The sequence below is a fragment of the Trachypithecus francoisi genome, unplaced genomic scaffold (genome assembly GCF_009764315.1).
Source record: "Trachypithecus francoisi isolate TF-2019V2 unplaced genomic scaffold, Tfra_2.0 Lachesis_group13, whole genome shotgun sequence".
NCBI lineage: Eukaryota > Metazoa > Chordata > Mammalia > Primates > Cercopithecidae > Trachypithecus > Trachypithecus francoisi.
In genome coordinates, this window is record NW_022681458.1 from 25,072,742 (window position 1) to 25,091,371 (window position 18,630).

The following is an 18,630-nucleotide window of genomic DNA, read 5'->3' on the forward strand; positions in this document are numbered from 1 at the left end:
TCCCAAAGTACTGGGATTACAGGTGTGAGCCACCACACCTGGCCTACATTAAGTATCTTTGAATAACCCCAAATTTATTTTTTAGCTAATGACCAACTTACAACATCCGTGACTGTAGAATTTGGAATATCTTGTGAAGTTCACCATAATAGAATTTGACATATTTGACTCTTATTTTGATTTTGATTAATTTTTCCATTGACAATAGATATTTATTTTTTCAGAAAAGAAGTCAGTGGGGCTGGGGGCAGCGGCTCACGCCTGTAATCCCAGCACTTTGGGAGGCTGAGGTAGGCAGATCACCTGAGGTCAGGAGTTCAAGACCAGCCTGGCCAACATGGTGAAACCCCTTCTCTACTAAAAATACAAAAATTAGCCAAGCATGGTGGCACACACCTATAATCTTAGCTACTTGGGGGGTTGACGTATGAGAATCACTTGAATCTGGGAGGCGGAGTTTGGGCTACAGAGTGAGACTGTGTCCCCACCCCCCAAAAGAAACAAGAAAGAAGAAAGAACTTAGTGACCTTATTTAACCTACTATCTCAGTTCTTTCTTTCTTTTCTTTTTTTTTTGGGGGATGGAGTTTCACTCTTGTTGCCCAAACTGAAGTGCAATGGCACAATCTCGGCTCACTGCAACCTCCACCTCCTGGGTTCAAGCGATTCTGCTACCTAAGCCTCCTGGGTAGCTGGAATTACAGGCACCTGCCACCACGCCCAGCTAATTTTTTGTATTTTTAGTAGAAACAGGGTTTCACCATGTTAACCAGGCTGGTCTCAAACTCCTGACCTCAGGATCCGCCCGCCTCAACCTCCCAAAGTACTGGGATCATAGGCATGAGCCACTGCACCCGGCCTATCTCAGTCATTTCTTTCAGAAGAATCTAAAGGCCATCCAAATAGAATCAGGAGAAAAACAATATGCCGGGAAGTAACTTGAAAAACACAAGTTTAGCAGTTGACAAGTGTGGATTAAAAATACATATATATTTGCTGATTTCTTTAGTATCTTTTCAACGTTCTGATTCCTTCCATTTTTTAGGGAAGCCAGAGATTGCACTTTTAAGAGGCAATAGAAAAGGTCTTTTTCTACAACCTTAGATAACAGGCACTGAAAAAAAAAATTACACAAATATAGGTTGAGCATCCTGATCTGAAAACTCAAAATCCAGAATGCTCCAAAACCTGAAAATTTCTGAGCACCAATAGGATGCTCAAAGGAAATGCTTTTTGGAGCATTTCAGATTTTGGATTTTCAGATTAGGGATGCTATACAAGGTAGTATATGCAAATATTCCAAAATCTGAACAGATTTAAAATCCAAAACTTCTGGTTCCAAGCGTTTTGAATAAGGCATACTCAGTTTGTAAAATGTTCAGTTGAGGCTGGGCGTGGTGGATCATGCCTGTAATCCCACCACTTTGGGAGGCTGAGGCGGGCAGATCACCTGAGGTTGGGAGTTTGAGACCAGCCTGGCCAACATGCCGAAACCCCCTCTCTACTAAAAATACAAAAATTAGCCAGGCGTGATGACGCACGCCTATAAACCCAGCTACTCGGGAGGCTAAGGCAGGAGAACCGCTTGAACCCCGGAAGCAGAGGTTGCAGTAAGCCAAGATTGTGCCACTGCACTCCAGCCTGCACGACAGAGCGAGATTCTGTCTCAAAAACACAAAAAACAAAAACAGAGCCTTCGTGAACTGTGAGACAGTTGGAGTCTCTGAAAGAGAAATGAGAAACAGGGACAAAAAAAAATTTGAAGACACTGTGGGTGAAAGTTTTCCAAATTTGATAAAAACTACAAACCTATAGATCCAAGAAGCTCAATAAATCCCAGTACAAATAACATGAAGAAAAGTGTACAAGGCACATCATAACCATATTGCTGAGAACCAGTGCTGAAGAGAAAATCTTAAAAGCAGCTGGAGGAAAAAGACACATTGTAGACAGAACAGATTTCTCATCAGCACCAATGCAAGTTAGAAGTTAGTGGTGTAACATCTTTAAAGTGCCAACAGAAAAAAGCATGCAAACTTGGAATTCTGCATCCATTGAGATATCTTTCAAAACCAAAGATGAATTAAAGACTTTTTCAAACATATAAAATCTGCAAGAATTATCACCTGCAGACCTATGCTAAAATAAATGTTAAAGGAAGTCCAACAAGATTTACTAAATAATCTGGTTTTTACCATCTGATTTCAAATGCCTTTGATTGGAGGAATTTTCCTAATTAGTTGTGTAAGTTAATTTTCTCACATTAAATTATCCTATATTTGGTTTTGAGGATCTTGTAAGTAGAAATTCTAAGCCATAGTGTCTATCTACACAAGACCCTGTACTTTATTTATTTTTGAGATGGAGTCTCATTCTGTTGCCCAGGCTGGAGTGCGGTGGTGTGATAACAGCTATTTACAACCTCCGCCTCCCAGGTTCAAGTGATTCTTCTGCCTCAGCCTCCTGAGTAGCTGGGATTACAGATGCCTGCTACAATGCCTGGCTAATTTTTGTATTTTTAGTAGAGATGGGGTTTCACCATGTTGGCCGGGCTGGTCTTGAACTCCTGACCTTAGGTGATCTGCCCGCCTCGGCCTCCCAAAGTGCTGGGATTATAGGTGTGAGCCACTGCACCTCGCCACCTTTGTTATTTAAAATTGATTTTAAAAACAACCACATGCTTGAAATCCTTAAAATTACCGATTTGTTTTCCTTTATAATCAAAGTTCTTCAAAGTATTCCTCTTGCATAGTGATTTGAGGAGCCTTATCTGGGTCTATGCCTTGTGAGATTTGCTTGATGATCAGCTGTGACTTGGATTTAATATTGAAGGACATAGTTTTTTCTTCGTTGTTTAGACAGAAGCTCAACAAGACAGACTCCATAGCAAGAAGTCTCTGGTGGAATTGTCAGGTAGTTGGCATACCTGCCAGCTTGGTGAACAAGAGAAATATGCAACCGAAGCTGATTGTCCTGTTTATGTTTTGTCTTTCAAAGGCATTCTGGAGCTGCAAGAGCAGGTGTTTACAACCTCACCAAATCTTTAGCTTTGGAATGGGCCTGCAGTGGAGTCAGGATCAATTGTGTTGCCCCTGTAGGTAAACGATCTATATTGAAATTTATTGACAAATTATGCCTTTTCTGATTCCATTTGTGGTGCTGATAGAGGTATTTGGTAATATGCAAGTATAGCATAAAAGATTGACTTTAAAACATAGATAAAATGAGAAAGTCTAATTTTCTTTTTTGTTGAGATGGAGTCTCTGTCGCGCAGGCTGGAGTGCAGTGGCGTGATCGTGGCTCACTATAACCTCCACCTCTGGGGTTCAAGTGATTCTCATGCCTCAGCCTCCTGAATAGCTGGGACAACAGGCACACGCCACTACCTCGGGCTAAGTTTTGTATTTTAGTAGAGATGGGTTTTCACCATGTTGCCCAGGGTGGTCTTGAACTCCTGAGCTCAGGAGATCTGCCGCCTTGACCTCTCAAAGTGCTGGGATTAGGGGCGTGAGCCACTGCACCCAGCCCAGAAAGTCTAATTATCATTACAGAGTACTCTTTGATTTACAGCCAGATTGTCAAGAATGTTAAACAAGTGATTCTCCATTCTGGGTATTTTTTTTTTTTAGAAGGAGTCTTGCTCCATTGCCCAGGCTGGAGCGCAGTGGCATAATCTTGGCTCACTGCAACCTCTGCCTCCTGGGGTTCAAGTGATTCTCCTGCCTCAGCCTCCCAAGTAGCTGGGACTACAGGCACGTGCCACCACCCCTGGCTAATTTTTGTATTTTTAGTAGAAACAGGGTTTCACCACGTTAGCCAGGATGGTCTCGATCTCCTGACTTCGGGATCCACCCACCTTGGCTCCCCAAAGTGCTGGGATTACAGGCATGAGCCACCACACCTGGCCTATCTATAGATCTTATCTCTGTGATATCAATAGGTGTTATATGTGCCACTCAGTGAAGACTAAGCATGACTGACTTCAAGCATGAAGTTAGTAAACTCATCTCTGACAAAGGCACTCCTACTAATTCTAATTCATGTTTGCCTTCCAGAGACTTTTTTGGTTTAATGACCAAATTTTAATACTTCTAGATTTTATCCTCTTTAAATAAAAGGCAACATATTGTGTAATTGGAAACCACTATATCTCTCCAGTATCATTTGAAGTAATTAAAACTGCCAAATTTTCTAATTTTGTTTTAATTTTGCTTTCCTCCCCTCCTCTCCATAATTTGTTTAACAGTTTGAATCCATTACAAATGGCTGTATCCTGTGACATACAGTTTTTTGTTTGTTTTGTTTTGTTTTTATGTTTGGGACAAGGTCTCGCTCTGTTGCCCAGGCTGAAGTGCGGTAGTGCGATCACGGCTCACTGCAGCCTCGACCTCCTGGGCTCAAGTGATCCAACTCAGCCTCCTGAGTAGCTGGGACCACAGGCGTGTGCCACCATGCCCAGCTAATTCTTTTTTATATTTTTTGTAAAGACACAGTCTCCCTTTTTTCCCAGGCTGGTCTCAAACTCCTAGGCTCAAGTGATCCTCCAGCTTCGCCCTTGCGAAGGGCTGAGATTGCAGGCATGAGCCACTGCACCTGGCCTGGGATACAGTTTTTGAGTAATTTTCCTGACCTTAGAAAGCTAGTGAAAGATACATTTAAAAATTTCTAAACAATTAAAATTTTAGTTTATTGGTATTGGATTCAAATGCTTTATTTGCGATTTCAATCTAGGTAAAAAGCCAAGAAAATATTGCATTTTTCTAAGTCTCACGTAGCCATTGCCCAGTCTTCTCTTGTAAAGCAGAGAAGCCAAATGGAAACTAAAATAGACAGAGTCCCCTGTCCCATTGTTCCAAGTTAAGTGCCTCTTTCATTTACTTACATAATCATGACCTTCAGAAAGCAAGTCTTTCATGAAAAAATCCAGGATATGGTTAGGAGGAAGAGGAGGTCACAAAATAACCATTGAGATCATCCATTTGAGGATGATGGGTACTGTACTCCTTTGATAACATGGAGGAAAATTAATATCAGCACTGTTAACTTTTTTTTGACTTAAGCTACTTAATGTTTGAAATGCCAGTAAACTATCTTGATATCTTTATAATTAAAATGTAATGCACTTTATTTTGTCCCTGTTTTATTTTTAAACACAGGGAATTATTTATTCCCAGACTGCTGTGGAGAACTATGGTTCTTTCGGACAAAGCGTCTTTGAAGGTTCTTTTCAGAAAATCCCTGCTAAACGAATTGGTGTTCCTGAGGAGGTAAGGCATATTTCCAGCATTGATTAGAATTGCTATGTGTTGTACTTTGGAATTTGTAATTCAGTGTCATTTTTATGTGGTCTGGACGACATTATTTCTCCCACTGCCACCAGATCATTTCCCCTGTTCTTTCTGGCTCTCAGGGATACTCTGCTTGTGCTTTGACTACTGACAGCCATCTGTACTTGAGAGTGAATGTGGTATAAATTAATAACAGCATTTTTTTCAGTTTGTTTTATTGTATTTTCATCTACATTATTTTATTACCTGGCATTTGTTGGTACACAGGACCCTAGGACTCTAAGAAAGTCAGACAATTATGCCATGTGAAGTTCCACATGAGATTTTGGGAATATTGAAGTCTGTAAAATCAGCAGCTTTCCAAAATGCCAGCAGCAGCAGTCTTTGTGGTTTTTTTTCTTTTTTTTTCTTTTTTGGCTTGAGACAGGGTCTCACTCTGTTACAGGCTGAGTACAGTGTCGTGATCATAGCTCACTGCAGCCTTGAACTCCTGCCTTGGCCTCCCAAAGTGCTGGGATGATGAGGATGACGATGATGACAATGATGATTTTTTCCGTCAGAGTCTCTTTGTCGCCCAGGCTGGAGTGCCGTGGCGTGATCTTGGCCCACTGCAACCTCCACCTCCTGGGTCAAGCAATTCTCCTGCCCCAGTCTCCCGAGTAGCTGGAATTATAGGTGTATGCCACCACACCCAGCTGATTTTTGTGTTTTTAGTAGAGGCAGGGTTTCACCATGTTGGTCAGGCTGGTCTGGAACTCCTGACCTTAAGTGATATGCCCACCTCAGCCTCCCAAAGTGCTGGGATTACAGGTGTGAGCCATTGCACCTAGCTTTGCATCAGTCTTGAAATGTAATTTTTTTTTTTTTTTTTTTAGGAAAAGGATGTCTTTCCCACAACAATAAAAATGAAAATACCTAGTAGTAAACTTACCTCTAAATGAAAAACAAAACAAAAAATCACCTGCCTCCTTAGGGTAGTAGGTGGTGCATCAGTTTCATAAATGAAAAGCAAAACAGAACACAAAAAGACCCTTTTTCTGAGGAGCAGCAAAAAGACCAGAATAACTAGGGGCATATACTATTCCTTGATGGGGAGAACCAATTTTATTAAAAAGTCAGGTTTCCCTAAATTAATTTATCAATTTAATATCTTTTGGGAATTTAACATGCTGATTCTATCAAAAATATTTATGCAAAAATTGCCAAAAATGTTTTGAAAATGAATAATGAGAGGATTACCCTTCATGGTGTAATGAAACTATGAAACTGTATATATTTATGTACTGTGTATTTACATACTATGAAACTATATTTATTTACAGCATCTGGTGCTGGTAAAGAAAAATATTAAAAATAGTAGGACAGAACAGATTCTTGAATTGGAACCATATGTAGGAGTTTATGGAGTCAAAGTAGCATTTCAATCTGTAAGGAAAGCACAAAACACTTAGCAAAGTGTTGAGGGCATTTGGCCACTTAGTAATAAATTAGACTCCCTATCTTGTATTATATACAAACTAACTTTCAGATTTACTAAATTGCTAAATATAAAAGCAAACCCATGAAACTCTTTAAAAGAGTTATCACGCCTAGAACTAGCTTTTATGATCAGTTTGATGAATGTCTTTCCAGAAATGTACTATGTGTGCATTAAACATTTGTATTTGTTGAATTTTTTTTTTTTTTTTTTTTTTGTGAGACAGAGTTACGCTCTTGTTGCCCAGGCTGGAGTGCGGTGGCGCAATCTTGTCTCACCACAACCTCTGCCTCCCAGGTTCAAGCAATTCTCCTGCCTCAGCCTCCTAAGTAGCTGGGATTACAGGCATGCACCACCACGCCTGGCTAGTTTTGTAAAGATGGGATTTCTCCATGTTGGTGAGGCTGGTCTTGAACTCCCGACCTCAGGTGATCTGCCCACCTCACCCTCCCAAAGTGCTGGCATTACAGGCATGAGCTACCACGCCTGGCCTATTTATTGACTTTTTTATGAAAACAGGATCTTGCTTTATGTTATTTTCTGCAACTTGTTATGGATATACTATAATATAATCAAGTCCCATTATGATTTGGATTCTATTTATATTTTTGTTCTTCTGGTAATTCTGCACTGAACATTATGAATATAATCATGTACTCTTGTGTGAGGGGATATGTTTCTAGAAACAGAGTTCCTGAACCAAAATAGGCTTGCAGTATATTTTGGAAGATACTGTTAAATCAAACATTTGATGAGCCATGTTAACCAAGGTCTTTGGATTTGTATTCTGAAAACTAAGAGTAATTTTGAGTGAATTTTAATCAAGGGAATTATATTACATTTTTATTTTGGATAGAATACTTTGTTTAGGAGGCTAGGCACAGTGGCTCTCCTGTAATCCCAACACTTTGGGAGCCTGAGGCAGGCAGATCACTGAGGGTAGGAGTTCAAGATCAGCCTGGCCAACATGGTGAAACCCCATCTCTACTAAAAAATCCAAAAATTACCCAGGCGTGGTGGTGCGTGGCTGTGGTCCCAGTTACTCGGGAGGCTGAAGCAGGACAGTTGCTTGAACCCGGGACGTGGAGGTTGCAGTGAGCAGAGACTGCGCTATGCACTCTTGCCTGGGTGACAGAGTGAGACTCCTTCTGAAAAAAAAAAAAAAAAAGTATGTATTTATGTGGCTTATGTTGTTTATATTTGCTGTATTAAAAATTAAAACCAAAATTTAAGAAATATTTATGAATTCATTTAAAAATAGTAATAAAGGAGCACATGTTAACATAACATTTAATCAAAAATAGCTACATTTAAGAAAAGAAACAAGAAAACTATTATTTATTTTTGGTTCAAGCAATTCTCTTGCCTCAGCCTTCTGAGTAGCTGGGATTAACAGGCATGCACCAGCATGCCTGGCTAATTTTTGTATTTTTAGTAGAGACAGAGTTTCACTAAGTTGGCCAGGCTGGTTCGAACTCCTGACCTCAGGCGATCCACCTGCGTCGGCCTCCCAAAGTTCTGGGATTACAAGCCTGACCCACCGCGCCTGGCCGGTTTTTTGTGTTTTTGAGGGGGTGTGGTTTACAGAGCGTTAGAGGTCATGATTACTCACCATGATTACGTGAGATGGTTGTTGTCTGTCTGGCATTTCAGAAAGGAGCCCATTGGAGCAAGCCTCTTTTAGATGGGCGGACTTTAACAAACATGTTCATTGGCTGAGTTGTCACTACTGGATCAAACAGGGTTAAAACCAGCTCCGTTGCTTGTTACTATGTCTCAGTACAATCTGCCTTTTCACAACAATGTGGGACCTTTTAAATAGGGAATTCTGTGCCAGCCCTGTCCAATAGAAATACAATAATAGCCACATTTGTAATTTTAAACTTTCCAGGAGCCACATAAAGAGGTGAGATTAATTTTAATAATATATTTTATTTAGCCTAATACATCCAAAACTGTCAATTCAACATGTAATCAACATCAGAAATTGAGATTATTTTCTTCACCCCTTGGAGCCTTCAGGATTAATGAGATATTTTACATTATTTTTCCCATACTAAGCCTTCAAAATCCAGTGTGTGTTCCACACTTACGGCACGTCTCAATTTGGACCAGCCATATTGAAAGTGTTTGAGTAGGCAGCTATGGCTAGTGGCCTCATTTTAGATAGTGCAGCTCTGTACTAGCTGCTGGGAATACAAGGATGGAGAGAAGGCTTGGCTGCTCTCTAAGCTCTTATATAGCCTTGTAAATGTAGGACCAGGACTGGGATGAGGCAACCAAGGCATGGACACAAAATGTAAGGACCCACTCCCTCTCAGGGAAGATTTCGCCCTTGTGCAAACCTGAGAGTGAATACCTCCTTAAATCTTGCACCCTTGACACCTTATTTGCCTCACTCTAGTCCTGGCCCTGCCTGAGGTTCTTTTAAACTGCAGATTCTGGGACCCCAACCCCAGAGCTTACAATTGCTATGATCCTGGAAGGATCTAGGAATCTGAAGTTTCAGTAAGCCTCCCTAGTGATTCTAATGCAGGTGTTTTGGATCATCACTGTTTAAGAAACCCTGCTTCTTCCCACAGCCTCAAATGAGTGCTCCTTTACAATCAGTGAAATAACTTCCTTCTGATTGGGTTGGGAGTAGATGGTGCTGAACCCATCAGTTCCCTATTTGAATTTTTAAGGAGTGCAGTGGGAGTCCGAAGTGCCTTTGAGTTTCTTTTGAAATGGAGTCTCACTCTGTCATCCAAGCTGGTATGTAGTGGTACAGTCTCAGCTCACTGCAACCTCCTAGGCCCAAGCAGTCCTCCCACCTTAGCCTTCTAAGGAGCTGGGTCCACAGTGCTTAAAACTTTAAACACCACAGTGTTTTTTTTAAAAAAAGAAAGAAGAAAACCTTTCTTTCTTTCTTTCTTTCTTTCTTTCTTTCCTTTCTTTCTCTCTTTCTCTCTTTCTCTTTCTCTCTTTTTCTCTTTCTCTCTTTCTTTCTTTCTTTCTTGGTTCAAGCAATTCTCCTGCCTCAGCCTCCTGAGTAGCTGGATTAACAGGCATGCACCAGCATGCCCGGCTAATTTTTAGCCACAGTGCCTGGCTAACTTTTTGAAGTTCCTCTTGTAGACAGCTCCTTTGAGTGTGTGTTGCTGGGCTTTTGGCCTCGCAGGACTACAGACTGAACAAACCAGAATGCTAGTTCATTGCTAAATAGACACGCTGGCTATTTCAGGGACCAACATATAAAAGGCCACGAGGTAGTGATGGAAAATGGGGTTGTGAAGGACAATGAAAGGCATGGAAGGAAGTGAATTGTTTGACATGGGAAAGAGCAGAGCTGAAGCACTGAGTCGACTTATGGCTTCTTCACGTTGTGTAGCTTGCTTGACGCTGTCTAAGGCTCCCTCATACCTGGCCACCTTAACCCTAGTCACCTACCTGATTTTGGTGATGCTCAGGTAGAAAAGGAAGTTTTAGGAAAAGGAAGTTGTCTATGTACTGTGAGGTTGTGGTGCACATGCACACACTGTTGGATTCATGTTACGGTCATGTGCTTTGAGATGTCTTTACTAGGGAATGTGAAGTGGTTGGAAATGGGGAGTATTTGCTTTTACCTGTTCACGTGTGTGTTTCTGCTTCCAGGTCTCCTCTGTGGTCTGCTTCCTACTGTCTCCTGCAGCTTCCTTCATCACTGGACAGTCAGTGGATGTGGATGGGGGCCAGTGCCTCTATACTCACTCATATGAGGTAGCAGGTGAGCAGCTGAGGAATGAGCAGTCACCAGCTTTATGCTGTGTGGTGTTCAGGAGTTTAAAATTTATTATAAGTATTTATTTAAGACATGACGGTGTTCTCTTATAGAACTTAAGAGATGAGGGTATTCTCTTAGAGAACATCAAAATGTACAAAATGTTTATATTCATGATGTGATTTTTTTAATGAAATATTCCTAGTCACAGAAAATATCTCACTATCTTTATTACAGAACTTAGCTTTTTATATATGCGTAGGTTGGTGGAATTTGAACCCTGAGAAATATTCTCAGTATGAGTATATGTTTCTAAAGAGGAGATAGAAAAGAGGCAAGAGCATGCTATAGTTTTAAAGATTTAATTCCATTTTGTTCCTCCAATAAATGGCTTACATATCTGAGCAGAAGGATCAGGCCTGCTAGGTGGGGTGGGGTGTTATGGTGCTATTTTGTACTGTCTTTGAGATGTATATTGAATGAAGCCATATGAAATTTCTGTATTCATCATTTTTGATGTACAAAAAACAGAAATATGACCAGGCGCGGTGGCTCATGCCTGTAATCCCAGCACTTTGGGAGGCTGAGGCGGGTGGATCACTTGAGGTCAGGAATTCGAGACCAGCCTGGTCAACATGGTGAAACCCCATGTCTACTAAAAATATATATAAAAATCAATTAGTTGGGCATGTTGGTGGGTACCTGTAGTCTCAGCTGCTTGGGAGGCCAAGGCAGGAGAATCGTTTGAACTCGGGAGGCGGAGATTGCAGTGAGCCAAGATCATGCCACTGCACTCCAACTTGTGCAACAGAGCAAGACTCTGTCTCAAAAACAAAACAAAATAAAACAAAGCAAAACAACAAACAAAAAATAAACCAGAAGTTTTATACGTTTCAGTCAAATATTGATATACATGCAAATGCCTTTGTGTGTGTGTGTGTATCTCATGACTAGACAACAGAACTTTGGGATTTGAAGGGTCCTAAAAGATCACGAAGTCCAGTATCCTAGTTTTATAAACAACAAAACAAATCCACAGAAGTTAAAAGGTTTGTCCATCCTAATAACTCTAAATCACTCCAAAAGTGTAGTAAAGGATATAAAATGCAAATGTATTGAACTTCTATTCCTAAAGATAATTAACTGACTAGTAGCAAATTAACATGTGGTTGATGTAACCCAGATGAATTTGAATTTCATTATCAAGGACCCAGGTTCTACCTACTCTTTTAGGTGCTGACAGTCTGATCAAGGCTTAAGACCTTTTTTGCATTAATAAATGACTGGTATATCTGAGAGATGAGCAAAAACTGATACTGGTTTTCCTCTGCTCCCACAACACAACAACCATTAGCACAGAAGACTTCTGTGTCCAGTTGTTTGGGGTTATTTCCCCCACACACCAAGCAAGCAAGCAGTTGTGCAGCAGACCCCGGCTGGGCGTCCTCACATTCAGTTCTGACAAAGGGTCCGATCCTACAGGCTGAGGGCTCAGTCCCACAAGATGCCGCCTGCTGCAGACACCGTCATAAGTCTGGGCCTCCAAAGCTTCTGACTGACTAGCTTCAAGTTGGGGTTCCCATGACCCCCTCTTTGGGTTGGAGCCATTTGCTAGAGCACCTCACACAACTCAGGAAAACACTTCGATGTACTGGCTTATTATAAAGGATATTACAGGAGATACAGCCGAAGAGGTGCACAGGGCAAGGCATGTGAGAAGCAGCATGTAGCTTCTGTGTCCTTTTCGGCCCCACCCCGTGCCAGGAACCTCCATGTGTTCAGCTATCTGGAAGCTCTTGAACCCAGTCCTTTTGGGTTTTTACGGAGGCTTCATTACATAGGCATGGTTGATTAAACCATTGGCCCTTGGTGATGAACTTAACCTTCAGCCCCTCTTACCTCCCCAGAGGTTGTGGGGTGGGTATGGGCTGAAGGTCCCAACCCTGTAATCATGCCTTGGTCTGTCTGGTGACCAGACCCTATACTGAAGCTAACTAGGGGCTGCCAGCCGTCAGTCAATCATTAACATATAAGAACACACCACTTTGGAGAGTCTAAGGATGTTAGGAGTTGTATGCAGGAAATGAGGTTGAAGACCAAATGTATATTTCACAATATCACGGTATTAGAACTTTAATTTTACTTATTATTTTCCCCTCCCACGTGTATTTCATTAGTAATAACATCAATGTGGTGATGTCCATAAGATACTGTGGTTTTAAGGGTCTTGGTTGGAAAGAAGAAATACCTGCCTAGTTTTGCTGTATTGTTTTCTGAAGGAATTCCAAGTAGTGAGGGTGGAGAGAATCTTTCCATTTCTCTCACAGTAGAATGCAGTCACTATTTCTTATGGTAGGTTGCACTGTTTTTCCTTTAGAAGGGCAAGAAATTTCAAATAGCTGCTTCCTTAGGCCTTGAGTGAAATGATTTTCTTTTGTAATTCTAACACGTTTTTTATTTTATTATTTTATTTATTTATTTATTTATTATTTATTTATTTATTGAGACGGAGTCTCACTCTGTCGCCCAGGCTGGAGCGCAGTGGCTGGATCTCAGCTCACTGCAAGCTCCGCCTCCCGGGTTCACGCCATTCTCCTGCCTCAGCCTCCCGAGTAGCTGGGACTCCAGGGGCCCGCCACCTCTCCCGGCTAGGTTTTTTTTTTTGTATTTTTTAGTAGAGACGAGGTTTCACCGTGTTAGCCAGGATGGTCTCGATCTCCTGACCTCGTGATCTGCCGTCTCGGCCTCCCAAAGTGCTGGGATTACAGGCTTGAGCCACCGTGCCCGGCCTAACACTTTTTTTTATCATTAAAAATATTTTTTTAAGTTTTTGAGGAAAGCAGCTACACCTGTTTTTTAACAATATACTGCCCCCCGAAAAATAAGTGAGAGCATTCAGCCTTTCATTATGATGTTTTCTTTTAAGATTGGCAGCTCCAACGTGAAAATGCCTAAGTTGGAAACTTGGCTCTACCCTTATTAGCTGTATGATTGTGAGAAAGTTAATTTCTATAAGCCTCCATTTTTTTCCTATATGCAGGGACACATACAGTATTTATTTCATAGAGCTGTTGGGAGGATTAAGTTAGATAATGCACTTTTTTTTTTGTTCTTTTTCGATCCCACAGGCTGTCTTGTTGCCCAGGCTGGAGTGCAGTGGCATGATGTCGGCTCACTGCAACCTCTGCCTCCCAGGTTCAAGTGATTCTCCTGCTTCAGCGTCCAGAGTAGCTGGGATTACAGGCGCCCGACACCATGCCCCATCACTTTTTTTGTAGTTTTAGTAGAGATGGGGTTTCACCATGTTGGCCAGGCTAGTCTCAAACTCCTGACCTCAGGTGATCCACCTGCCTCGGCCTCCCGAAGTCTGGGAGTACAGGCGTGAGCCACTGTGGCCGGCCTTAGGTAATGCACATTTAAAGCCCTGTGTCAGGGGCTGGGCACCATGGCTCACACCTGTACTCTCAGCACTTTGGGAGGCCAAGGTGGGCCAATTGCTTTATCCCAGGAGTTCGAGACCAGCCTGGGCAACCTGGCAAAACTCTGTCTCAACAAAACATTTAAAAAATTAGCTGGGCATGGTGGCATATGCCTGTAGTTCCAGCTACTTGGGAGGCTTGGGTGGGAGGATCACTGAAGCCTGGGAAGTAGAGGCTGCAGTGAGCCATGATCGCATCACTGCACTGCAGGCTGAGTGACAGAGCAAGGCCTTGTCTCAAAAAATAAAAAAAATAAAAAAAAATAAAGTCCTTTGTTGAACTGGATGCTTTTAGTCACAACTCAAAATGGGCTAATCAGTAAAGGAATTCGCTGGCTCACATAACTGAAAAACAGGTAAGACATGACTCAGGAGCTCACTAATCTCATCAAGGACAATTTTTCCCTGTTTCCTGTTTTTGCTTCCATGGTGTTGGCTCTGTCTTAAGGCAGGCTGTCCTCATTGCAGGATGGCTGCCTGCTGTTTCTCTGTGTAAGGCTGCATACTTCCATGTTCCTACCCAGATGGACAGACACAGAGAGGGCTGGGGGAGTGACTTTGTTCCCGAATTTCTAACAACATGCTGAGATCCACTCTATATTAGATCAGCTTATGCAAATGTCCATTTCCAACCAATAACCGTGGCAGGGTTATAGTGCACTGATTGACTTAGCTTAGACCTCATGCCTTGGTGCCAAGCTTCCCCAGCGCCTTCTAGATCCTTAAATGGAAACAAGCTGTTGGAAAGAAGAGATGGGGACCTGGATGCTGGACAGGCAACTAACACTGCCCGGTACAAAGTAAGGACACTATTTTTAAATTGTTACTATTAAGGAGACACTATTTCTTGACGATCCACAGTATACCAAGCAAGGCACACATGATGTCACGTTTAACCCTCACAACTCTAAAAGGTAGATATTGTTATATCCTTTAATAGAGGAGGAAACAGGCTCAGAAAGAGTCATGCCCCCAAATTCAGGAAAGCTAACACGTGGCAGACCTGAGATTCAAACTGAAGTCTTTTCTCAAACATGTGCCCTAAGGATTTCTTTTTTGGTGCTGAGAAAAATGTGTGAACCAGGGAAATTCACAAGAGGATTTGGTGGGATCAAAGAGGACAAATGAGATTTGCAAGTGACAGGAGGTTTTCCACTTCTTTAACAGATCATGACAACTGGCCCGAGGGAGCAGGGGACCTTTCTGTTGTCAAAAGGATGAAGGCGTCTTTTAAGGACAAAGCTAAGCTCTGAGCGGAGGAAACAAGGTGTCTTCCATCCCCCAGTGCCTTCACATCTCAAGGATACGCTTCTGTATTTTTAAAAAGCTTATAGTTGGTATGGAAAACATTTTTCTGATTTTTAAATGTTATTAATTATATCTATTGAAAAACTATTCCTGAAATATATACTCTTATTTCCCAATAAGCCTGTGATTTAAAAATGTTTAAGTAACAGAAATTAACATATTTTAATGATTTTACTTTGTATTTCTAAGAAAAGTATTTGAAAGATGGAATAATTTTAAATCAATAATAATTCTAGGGATCATGAACTCCCAGAAGATTTTATTATTTAATTGTAAAGATGGAGGCCAGGAGCCATGGCTCACACCTGTAATTCCAGCACTTTGGGAAGCTGAGGCAGGCGGGTCACTTGAGATCAGGAGTTCAAGACCAGGCTGGCCAACATGGTAAAACCCTGTCTCTACTAAAAAACAACAACAACAAAAAAACACAAATTAGCCAGGTGTGGTGGTGCACACTTGTAGTCCCAGCTACTCGGGAGGCTGAGGCAGGAGGATCGCTTGAACCCGGGAGGCAGAAGTTGCAGAGAGCTGAGATTGTGCTACTGCAGTCCAGCCTGGGCTATAGGGTGGGACTGCATGTTAAAAAAAAAAAAAACCCAAAAACAAAACAAAACAAAAAAATCATAAAGGTAGAAAATCTAAATTGTGTCATAATCATGATTATTACAATTAAAATTATATAATGACTTATTTTTGGTGGCAAATACTTTTGGAACAATAAAGCCTTATGGTAATTATTGATGTGTAGTTTCTTTTGTTCATGAAGTCAAATTTGTATAAATTCTGTTAATTCAAAGAAAAAGTTTTATGTAATTTATTTTTGGCAGTGCCTGATTTGTGTCTTGATTTTCTGTCCAGAGTATTCCATTTTTTCATGCATCTCCTTCTGTAGGGAAAAACAAAATTTCAATTGTATGCAAATGTATTAGGGTTCCATATTCCGCCTTCCGTGGCTCCATTCTGATAGTTAGACCCTAATTTAAGAAATGCCTTTAGCAGCTTGAGTATGTTCATTCTTTGTCTTAATCAAAGTTCTTTCAAGTGTCTGAGGTGAAGTAGCTATTTTATTTTATCATTAACACTCATCTTATTTATTTGTTTATTTTTGAGATGGAGTATCACTCTGTCACCCAGGCTGGAGTGCAGTTGAGCAATCCCAGCTCACTGCAACCTCCGCCTCCCGGGTTCAAACGATTTTCCTGCTTCAGCCTCCTGAGTAGCTGGGATTACAGGTGTGCACCGCCAAGCCTGGCCAATTTTTATATTTTTAGTAGAGATGGTGTTTCACCATATTGGCCAGGCTGGTTTTGATCTCCTGACCTTAAGTGATCCGCCTGCTTTGGCCTCCCAAATTGCTGGGATTACAGGCGTGAGCCACTTTGTCCGGCCTATCATTCACACTCATTTTAAAGTGTATGATTTACCAAGCTCTGGGGTTTGGGACCCAGAATCTGCAGCTTCCTCATGCTCCCACGCAGGGCTAGCATGAGGGAGAGGCTAATGAGGTGCCCAGGGTGCAGCATTTAAGGAGGTCTTCTCCATTGTCAGGTTTGTGCCAGCGCAGAATCGCCCTTGAGAGTGTGTCCTTAAATTTCGTGCTCATACTAATAATGTGGGAAGATCAGAAAGCTTTCTTTTCCTTCCCAACAGCACTTTAACAGTGGCCTTCTGGAACCGATAATATTATAAAAACTGAGAATTACAAAGCGTGTTTGAGGGCAAAGTGGCCCTAAGACAGGTTGGTGGAGAAGACGGAAAAGACAGGGCTTGCTTTCACATGACCTGTGGTGTTGACTGCCACTGACTCCTTAAATCTCCATAGCGTTGCCATTTATTTCTGCTTAAGGCATGGAACCTGCCTATGTAGCACTAAACTTAGGTACAACTCCTTCTTAGAGCTTCTTCTTAGACTATCACGGGACAGCTGGTCATTACCTATATTTTAGAATTATGAATGTATTATCCAGGGCTCTTGTATACCTCATAATAGTATCCTGTCAATAATATTCTTTTGCAACTACACTTAGTAAATTTTGTTGTAGAGTGAGTGTTCTTGAATAGGCTTAATAATTTTGAGCTCCTACTATGTATTTAGTATTATGCTAGGAGTCAGACATGCAATGGTGAAAAAATACACATAGATCCTGCCCTTACTGAGCTTACAGTAGAGAGAGAGTCAGAGAGAGAAAAAGAGAGAGAGCATGAGTGCTATAAAGGATAAGGCCATTGATACCCGTGGCGTATAACTGAGAGAAAGGGACATCCAGAAAACAACATGAAAACAATTCTATATTTATGTAAAAAGAGTTTGTTGATAAAGCTGACCCTTGTGAACATTATCCCTCCCCACACACTAATCTTATGGCTTGTGGCTTATGTTAGTTCAGGTCCTCTGAAAAGCAGATGCCCAGACATAATGAGATTTGCATGACACTTATTGGGCACCAGGTCTGTGGAGGATAAAGACAGGGAGCCAGAGAAGGCAGCATTGGCCTTCAGACCATGCTGCAAGGCTGACCCCTGTAAAAGAGAGGGGAGAGAGGATTGGGCAGGAGGCATCTCGGATTGCAGCTTAGTGATGCTTTCTTAAGACAGGCTTGCTGAAAGTATGCATTCACATTTCCAGTGGCCCACAGGAATACCAGCAGGCCCTCAATGGGTCACATGGATTCCACCTGTATTGCCCCCTGTCCCTACTGTGTAAAAGTAACTCTATCTCCTCCTGCCGGTGCCTGGACAAAGGCAGTTCAGAGTGTTCTGGCATCAGTCCCGGCATCAGTCCTGGCATCAGTCATAGTTTGTAGCTCACTGGGACCTTATGTCCCCTGGCAAGAGCCTCCCTCTTTGGGACCAGAATTTCCAGTGCTGCTATTCTCCTTAAATCCTGCAGCAGATCACTGGGAATGATGGAATGCAGGGCCACTCCTGATTTCATCCACCGGATCCCAGACATGGTCCCAAACCTACTGGGGACATGCACCTTTGAAGTCAGCACTCCATCCTGGCCTTTCAGCCGGGCCTTGGTTGGTGAAGCCCTCTGTGAGGCTGGCTGCCTATGGGTGGTGCAGAGTGTGGACGGACAGTGGTTCCACAGCCAGGGGCTCACTCTCATCTCCTCCACTGGGAAGTGAGTCACCTGATTGGATGCTATGTCCCATGGGATTCCATGCCTATGGACCAGGCTTTCTATAGCCCCCAGATAGTCATGGTGTCTGAGTCCCTGCAGGCAGGAAAGGCAAACTCTTGCCTGGAAGAGACATCTATCACTATGAGGAGTGATGAGAAACCACACGGCAATTTGAACAGGGACAGTTAAAAGTGAAGAGTGATTATCACAGCAG

At 42.0% G+C, this 18,630-nt stretch overlaps 1 protein-coding gene across 1 annotated transcript in view; it reads left to right on the top strand.

Moving 5' to 3' along the window:
• The window catches only part of PECR (peroxisomal trans-2-enoyl-CoA reductase), a 42,050-nt gene extending 26,024 nt beyond the window's left edge, over positions 1 to 16,026 (top strand). Inside the window, exons 5-8 of the mRNA XM_033230340.1 lie at positions 2,997 to 3,093; positions 5,156 to 5,266; positions 10,398 to 10,509; positions 15,149 to 16,026. Coding sequence (XP_033086231.1) covers positions 2,997 to 3,093; positions 5,156 to 5,266; positions 10,398 to 10,509; positions 15,149 to 15,234 — 406 coding nt within the window. The 3' untranslated portion in view covers positions 15,235 to 16,026. The remainder of the gene's footprint in view (positions 1 to 2,996; positions 3,094 to 5,155; positions 5,267 to 10,397; positions 10,510 to 15,148) is intronic.
• Positions 16,027 to 18,630: the final 2,604 nt, after the last annotated feature.